Consider the following 8,480-nt stretch of genomic DNA (forward strand, 5'->3'; position numbering starts at 1 on the left):
TCCTTTAATGAAAGCATGTTGCTCTAAACTCACCATTATATCAATAACCTTTGCTAACCAAAGAGATAAAAGCTTTGCAATAATCATATATTGGATGCCAACAAGCGTAATTTGTCCATAATCTTGAATAACAAGAAGATTTACCACCTTAGAAGTTAAAATGATAAATGAAGAGTTGCATCCTGATGAAATAAAATTCGAGTGAAAAAACTTCACCACAAAGACATATATATATATATATATATATATATATATATATATATATATATATATATATATATATATATATATATATATATATATATATATATCATGACTAATCAAATCTCAGTACCTTTTGACAAAAACAAAAGTAAAACCACCTGGTCTGGGGCCTTGTCACTACCACAAATTCAAACCGCATCACGTAGTTCCTCGATCAACGAGATGACATCCAACACTTGTGATTGATTCGGATTCATACTTATAAATCGATGATCACAAGCACTCAACCGAACCCCCTTAAGAAAATTTCAAACTTATTATTGTAATATTTTAAAAACTCGGATTAACCCTATCTGTTTGCGTGATCCACTTATCATCCACCCGTATTCCTTTAACAGTCTCGTGCCGCCTCTTATTCTTCATGATTCTATTGAAAAACTTTGTATTTTCATCTCCTTCCAAAGCCCACTTAATTTCACATTTTTAACCAAACCACTACATTTAATCTTCTCCATTTCATATAACCTATCAAGATTCTTTCCTCTCCATTTCTAGCATATGTGAGCCGTGAGCCGAGACCAGCTTCCAAAAGTTGATCAATCTCCATTAATTTGCTTTCAACCACCCTCTTGTTGGTTTTTGCAACAATATTAACACTTTCCATTCCTTGATTTTAGTTATAAGAAACTTTAACTTGTCTTTAAAATAAAATTAGAGTTATCTCCTTGAAATTCAGCCCATGAAGTTCGAACAACCTCATCAAAGACATCCATTTCTAGCCAAGAATAAAAAAAAAAAACGAAATAGAGAAGGTCCGTAATCAAACGAAGCATTCTTCAAAATTATAGGGCGACGTTCAAAGACCTTTCTATCTAAAGCAAGCACCATAATCTATGAAAACTTATCAGTCACTAGTTGCTAAAAATCTATGTAACTAAATACTTCTAGAGAAATTAAATCCACCCATTAGAATCTCTAGCAAAGCTATGCATAAATTGTGTTACTAAGAATTTATTGATATTATTTATCCAAGTTGAAGCACCCTATGTACTTTAAATATCGTTAGACATGTCCTATACCAGTTATTATTATCGATCAGTGGTGAATCTAGAACGAAAAACCACATGGTTTCTTATGTAAATGAAATTGAAAAATATATGAAAAGATAGTTCTTTTGACAAAAAATAAGATAGTTCCTTAATTTTTTTAATATATACTTATTGTATTACAAAAAGAAAAGATAGGTCCTAATACCTACCTTGCCCATAAGTAGCTACCCCAATGCCACCAATGATATTTCAAACTTAATATTTTTTCTATTGATGAAGACTACGATTTTGTGCTAAAATTCAAGATGAAATATTACAAACTTCATTGAACTTGTTTTCATGATACATCAGTTGATATCGTCAGCCTATTATAGTCATTTATAGGTATTTTGCAAAATATACCCACATCACGAACAAGATTTGAAACAAAAATTTGTAGGTTCTGTGATGTAAATAGTATGGACCTAAGATGTCCATGTAAATATTTTCAAGTGCGAAACATGGTAAATAATCATCAAAAAATAACTTGCAAAAAGTTTTAACAATTTCAGGATTCCGTCCATTAAAAATTACACGCCCGGTGGGACTCGAACCCACAATCGCCTGATTAGAAGTCAGACGCCTTATCCATTAGGCCACGGGCGCTTTTTGTTTTAAGCTCTCACTTACATTGTCATAAACGCATCTTAAATAATAGTCTTATATAGTTTCAAAATTCAAGTATAATAACTAAATTAGTAAATTACAAAAAAAAAAATAGTCCCTATGGTTTGATCGAATTCGCAAGTTTGGTCCAATCTTTGAAATTTTGACAAATATCATCCTTATTGTTTTGAGAAATTACAACAATGGTCCTAAGTGATAACCTCGTTAAAAATCAGATGTTAAATATCAGTAAAACGACAAATATACCCCTTATCTTTTTAGTTTATGATTTTTATTTTAATTTGTAGAACTACAAAGACTAAAAATAAGACTACAAACAAAATAAAACAATAAACCCTAACATAAAAATCCTTCATCCTTCATTTCACACATACTCTTCGTCTCTCCCCCTCTCACTCTTAGAGTCTTAATCTCCAGCACCATTGTCGGCCAAAACCGTTGACCACCACCTATGCTACATCACCACCTGCATCTCTTTCGACAGCTCCCACTTCGTCTCCCATTTATATGTTGCAATTAGTATGGTCATCCCCACCACAACTACCGTCACCTACACCCACCCCTTCTCCCTCCCTACTCCCCTTCCCATCCGACAACTTTAACCAACACCATCAAAAGAAACTAAACTGAGCCCTTGCGCTTTCCCCCATTGATTTTTACTCAGTCATGACAATAAATTATCAGGCTTCTCTGACCAGATTCACAAGCAGCAACTTGTTCAACCTGTTACGACCTTAAAATCTGTTAAAAAATGTCTCAATCGAACCCAAACTCAACTCGAAATATATGCAAGTTAGATATTGATTTTGCTTACTTTTGTTTGGGTTTATAAAATCTTGAAGTTGGATTTGTAGTTTGTCGGTCTCCCCTTTTTTGTTATCACGACCAAGGATTCCGATGTTTGTTGTGTTGGTTTGATCTAATTGCAGGTGGTGGTTGTGAATCTGGAATGAACTTGGAAAGAAGATGAAGATGGTGGTTGTTGTTTTAATGAACCATAATGCAAGGGGTGGTTATGGGTTTAATGAAACATGGGACGAAGACGAAAGATGATATGCATACAACATTCATTTTGTTGGGTTTTATTTGCTTTTGAATTTGCGAATTTGGAATGAAAAATCAAGATAAATCATTTTGTTTTTTTTTTATTTTGCATCAGTGTTTGCGGTTGATTAATTTTGATCCTAGTTTTGATTTTGTAAATATGCTTGAGAAGATTATCAGATGGAAGGACGGGGATGGTGGTTAGGTGGTGGTTAATAGTTGATTGATGTTCACAAGAAATGTGTCTTAGAAGATGATCGGATGGAAGGGAAGAACGATGGTGGTTTGTTGTAAGGTATTGGTAGCTATTAATACATATAAATGATTAATTTTTTTTAAAAATAATAATAAAATGATAAAATAATAAAATGGGGGTAGTCTGGTCATTTTATACATATTTAACGGAGCTTTTCTAACAGATTTAGACGGAATGACCATTTGTGTAATTTTTTGATACCATAGGAATGTTAGTTATCAACTTTTCAAATGTTGGACCAACCCTACGAATCAGCCCAAACCATAGGGACTAAAACTGTAATTTACTCTAACTAAATATTCCCCATTTTCACACCCACCAAATTATTCTTCAAATTCCATGGTATTTAAATCCATTATATATATATATATATATATATATATATATATATATATATATATATATATATATATATATATATTTTAAATATAAGTTTACATTCTAAATACACCAAATGTAGTGGGTTCCGGTGTACGATTATTAGAAGCAGAAATACAAAGCCCTAAAATTTTGCGAGTGTCAGCTGGATCAATAACCCCATCATCCCATAATCTTGCTGTCGAATAATACGCACTGCTTTCCTTATCATACGCCTCTACAAATTTCGCCTTACTCTTCTCTTCATCCTCCTTTGACCACTGTAAAGTAAAATCACCAAATTACCCCTTTATGATGTGGCTTTTAATAAATTGATCACTTTTTTTTTTTTAATTAATTATTATTTACCTGGATTCCCTCCTTTTTCTTCTTGCTTTTTTCTATCTCAGACATCACCCCAGCCGCCTGTTACAATTTAAGATCAGTATACCATTTTGACTATTTTGACTATTTTCCAAATACCCAAAATACCCTTTGACCAAAAGAGCATAGCGCCTACCTGAGCACCACCCATCACACCTATTCTTGCATTCGGCCAGAAGAACATAAAATCCGGACTATATGCCCGCCCACACATTGCATAGTTTCCAGCCCCAAAGCTTCCACCAACAACAATAGTAATCTTGGGTACCTATAAAAAAAACACAAGGGTATTTTCGTCATTTTACTCTCGAAAGACTTTTCTTAAGGTTATTTATTCCTTCTTTTAGTTTTAAACTACAACATTTCAAAGAATTTACATAGAACTAACTAACTCAAAGCAAATGTCCAAACTCCAAAGGGCATTTTCGGAATATATAAAATATATATAAAAAGATGAAAAAAAAACTAACCTTTGCACAAGAAACAGCCATCACCATCTTTGCTCCTGCCTTTGCTATACCATTTGCCTCTGATTTTGATCCAACCTATCACATCACAACAAAATGGGGGCTTCAAATAACAACATACTTTGCTAAATTACCATTTTACCCTTCTCCTCACATACCATGAATCCTGTAATATTTTGAAGGAACACCAACGGAATATTCCGTTGAGAACATAACTCGATAAAATGGGCTCCTTTAAGAGCAGATTCACAAAATAAAACCCCATTATTTCCAATTATACCCACTGGTTGTCCAAGAATTCTACCAAATCCTGTTACAAGTGTCTGCAAAATGCAAAGTTGAATATTAAGAAAAAAAAAATCTTGACAGAAATAGGTTCAGGGGTAAAGTGGTAATTTAGCCCTCACAGTGCCATACAATTGCTTGAATTCGTCAAATTCACTTCCATCAACTATGCGAGCAATAAGTGATCGAATGTCAAATGACTGTTTTAGGTCTGTAGGGGCAATTGATTGAAGCTCCTTCACATCATACAATGGCTCTTTGTAATCTGAAATCATGCCTTGTAAATTACTATTTACCCCTTCATTCCCAGCCATGTGTAAGTTCTTAACAATGTTTCTTCCTATACATAGTGCATGAAGTTCATCTGCGAGTATGAAGGGCAATTTTGTAAAATTAGTATCAATGATAGCAAACTATAATAGCAATGCACTTATTTCTATCTATCAATGAAAGCAATATGCAACATGAGACATGTGAAAAGTTTATAAGTTACATAAAGCTGTTATGGGTAAAAAATGTAAATACATTAATATTATGGGTAAAAAATGTAAATAGTTTACCTTGAGCAAGATAATCTGAAACACCTGATATCTTGCAATGCACATCTGCACCTCCAAGATCTTCAGAAGATACTTCTTCACCAGTAGCAGCCTAAAAAACTAGTCTTTTTAGATAAATATATAAAACCCAAACATAAATTATAAAATATAACACAAGAATAACATATATATCATCTAAAATTACCTTTACTAATGGTGGGCCTGCTAAGAAAATGGTGCCATTTCCTTTAACCATGACACTTTCATCAGCCATGGCAGGTATGTAGGCCCCACCTGCTGTGCAAGAGCCTAATACAAGGGCAATTTGGGGAATACCTTCTGAAGACATGAGGGCTTGGTTGTAAAATACTCTACCGAAATTATCTTTATCAGGGAAAACATCAGCTTGTTTTGGAAGAAAAGCACCACCACTGTCAACAAGATATATACATGGTAATCTGCATTTAGCAGCAATCTCTTGAGCTCTGAGATGTTTCTTGACTGTAATGGGGTAGTATGTGCCTCCTTTGACTGTTGCATCATTTGCAATGAACATACAGAGTTTTCCATGTATTGGTCCTATTCCAGTTATGATACCTCCAGATGGAAGACATTCTTCATATAATTCATGGCCTGCAAGCTTGAATTGAATGTAAAAGAAATGAACAGATGAAGAAGAAGAAGAAACAACATTGGCAAGAGATTGTTGCTTATCATATGATTCCAGTGAAATGATTTGAAAGTTCTGTTTTCAGATCTTTCTTATCACGAAATTAGATCAAAGAATTTAGAGAAACTCCTCTTGTGGATAGCAATGTTTGATCCTAAATTCTAAAAGTAAGTTTCTAACCTGGGAAAGCTCAAGAAACGAAGAAGAAGAATCTAGTAACCGATCGATTCTCTCCCTTGGAAGCAGTTTGTTCCTACTTTTATGCCTCTTTATAGCTGCTGCTCCTCCACCTTGGGTAACCTTTTTACATAAGGAATACAAAATCGTTAAAAATTCATTTCATAACACTCGCATGGAGTGCAGTCCGAATTTCTACATCTACAGTCCAAATCGATATCTCAAATCTCGTATACCAAGATGCAATCGCGTTAACAAACTAGCGCTAATTCAAACACATTCATTGCAAGCATTTAAATTCACGAGTACTAAAATTTTGCTAAAGGCAGCCAGTCGCATCGTTCACATCCTCAATTTACTAGAAATTAAACAGGTAAATTTACATCCAGAAGTAGAGAAAACAAACCTGATTGATACGAGAGTGAAGCTGAGAAATGACAGATTCCATTTCCTTCGAGTTTCGAATAAATGAATCGGAAGTCCGGTCGATACCATCGGGAAGGACATTGTGTCCTTGCGGCTGGGTGCCGTAACCGCGATTGCTTGAATACATCGTCTGGGTGGAGCTGATTGATGAACGCCATCGATATGGAGATGATACTGAGCTGGATTTTGCACTTCTTACTACGAACCCTAACATTTTAGCTTTACTGTATTTCTGGTGTATAAGGAGTGAAGACGATGATATATAAAGCAAGCAAAATGGAAGATAAACTATGCGTCGTGTTTAGTTGGCTTTGCTTTCTGCTTGTCTGTAATTCATATCCCGTTATCGATACGCATACATTTCAAAATTAATATCACAATGAACAAGGACTATAAAAGTATAAAACTAAGTATTTATTATTATTATTATTATTATTATTATTATAGATTATAGATGTAGAAGTTAATTGCCATGAATAGAAGGTGCCTATAATAAAAAAAAAAAGGTCAACTTTGACATGCTAAAATTATACGCGGAAAATGGTACAAGACTAAAATCAAGTTTAATAAATCCATTTAAACGGTTTTTTTATCGGTTTTATTATGTTGGTTTAATCTTATTTTAGAATAAACAATATTCTTCGATCCGGTTTACAACATAGTATAAAATCGGTTGTTATGGAACTGCTCTCGTCCTTAGTTCATGTCGTAGCTAGAATTTTGTTTTAGTATATATCAAATAATTTATAAAATATGAACAGTTAACAAAATATTTAAAATGGTTATAAAATGTAACAATGTATAGTTTTAAAGTAAATTGTTCGTTTAAATTGGAAATAATTGATTAATTAAGATAATAAAAATAATAATATATAGACTTGATGTACTAGAAATTTATTTTGAATGTTTTGAAATTCAGTTTGATCTATTCAAAAATTGTTTTTAAGAGTAATTTAGTAGTATAACAGATTTGTCGTTCCAAAAAAAATTATTTGCTTGATTACTAATTGCTGTCATTTAATATGTATTAAATTAGGAGTGTTCATGGGCGATTCGATTCGGATGGTACTAAAATTGTGAACCGTAAGCATAAGACGAGTATGTCACACCCCCGAATCAGACGACGGAAACGTCCGAGGGCTCGCGTGACTATCAATTGAAATATCATCACAATGAATATACATGAAACATAACACAACCATCACCAAACATTACACAGTACAACTGGTGTTGTTGACATCAAATACATTGTTTTACAGTACACATTCCAAAATATAAATTGTATGAAGATTAACACATCATAATAAAATTTCCAAAATACTTTTGACAATTCTTCAGCTTAACGAATACCTGATAATACAAGTTATTTTGAAAATGGTCAACATATATAATGTTGGTGAGTTCATAAACATGTTTGCTAAAAGGTTTTGTAATGTTTGTATAACCCAAAAAATCTGATATTTTCTGTAAATTGTATGAAAATGATGTAATGATCAAGTATAAATGTATGTGTGATTTCCAATTTAAAAACATGTATAAGTGAGCAATTCAAAAATTTCCATGATTTGTATCTGTTGTAAGTAGAAGGTAATGAATAATAATATTTCCCCAGAAAATCCATATTTTCTGATTTATAAAAGTGTCGTGGTCCTCGTATTACAGCATGAATTGTTTTCATATTTTCATGATTTAAGCACTTTGATTCCCGTATTGTATCGATGGTAATGGATTTCTACGTGAGTCGTTATAACCATGCATAATAATGACTAGTTCGTCTGTCTTGGCATTTTTCCAAACACCGGTTTTGATCAAGATTTTGTCACCCTAGACTGACCTAGCCTAACTGTAGCGAACAACTCGGGTGTGGGGGAGTCACCTCCATATAGATCTATACACAAACTCTCGATCTCCCTCCAGGAGACTCTGATTATAACTACATGTTACGGCCAAACACTT

At 33.3% G+C, this 8,480-nt stretch overlaps 1 protein-coding gene and 1 non-coding gene across 3 annotated transcripts; both read right to left on the minus strand.

Moving 5' to 3' along the window:
• Positions 1 to 1,825: 1,825 nt before the first annotated feature.
• TRNAR-UCU (transfer RNA arginine (anticodon UCU)) lies at positions 1,826 to 1,898 on the minus strand. The gene has a single exon. It is a non-coding gene; the product is annotated as a tRNA-Arg (tRNA).
• Positions 1,899 to 3,383: 1,485 nt separating this feature from the next.
• Positions 3,384 to 6,876, minus strand: LOC111895674 (methylcrotonoyl-CoA carboxylase beta chain, mitochondrial). Of its 2 annotated transcripts, XM_023891752.3 has the most exons (10): positions 6,505 to 6,876; positions 6,102 to 6,221; positions 5,457 to 5,891; positions 5,273 to 5,363; positions 4,835 to 5,076; positions 4,586 to 4,750; positions 4,431 to 4,505; positions 4,097 to 4,228; positions 3,946 to 4,002; positions 3,384 to 3,857 (listed from the first exon to the last, which is right to left on the minus strand). In XM_023891752.3, exons 1-10 carry the CDS (start codon positions 6,736 to 6,738, stop codon positions 3,654 to 3,656), a joined length of 1,755 nt encoding a protein of 584 aa, XP_023747520.1. In that variant the 5' UTR covers positions 6,739 to 6,876; the 3' UTR covers positions 3,384 to 3,653. The 2 variants fall into 2 exon arrangements, with proteins under 2 accessions (XP_023747520.1, XP_023747521.1); XM_023891753.3 differs by lacking the exon at positions 6,505 to 6,876 and having other exon boundaries at positions 5,457 to 5,884; positions 6,102 to 6,227.
• Positions 6,877 to 8,480: the final 1,604 nt, after the last annotated feature.

This window comes from Lactuca sativa, chromosome 7 (genome assembly GCF_002870075.4).
Source record: "Lactuca sativa cultivar Salinas chromosome 7, Lsat_Salinas_v11, whole genome shotgun sequence".
NCBI lineage: Eukaryota > Viridiplantae > Streptophyta > Magnoliopsida > Asterales > Asteraceae > Lactuca > Lactuca sativa.

What these genes read in the sequence shown, in the direction of transcription:
- LOC111895674 (XM_023891752.3), bottom strand. Translation starts at nt 6,738, where the DNA reads ATGTTAGGGTTCGTAGTAAGAAGTGCAAAATCCAGCTCAGTATCATCT. An exon ending in TGGCTGTTTCTTGTGCAAAG is followed by an intron (nt 4,229 to 4,430) that starts GTTAGTTTTTTT and finishes TTTTTTTTATAG; the next exon opens with GTACCCAAGATTACTATTGT. An exon ending in GTGTGATGGGTGGTGCTCAG is followed by an intron (nt 4,003 to 4,096) that starts GTAGGCGCTATG and finishes AAATTGTAACAG; the next exon opens with GCGGCTGGGGTGATGTCTGA.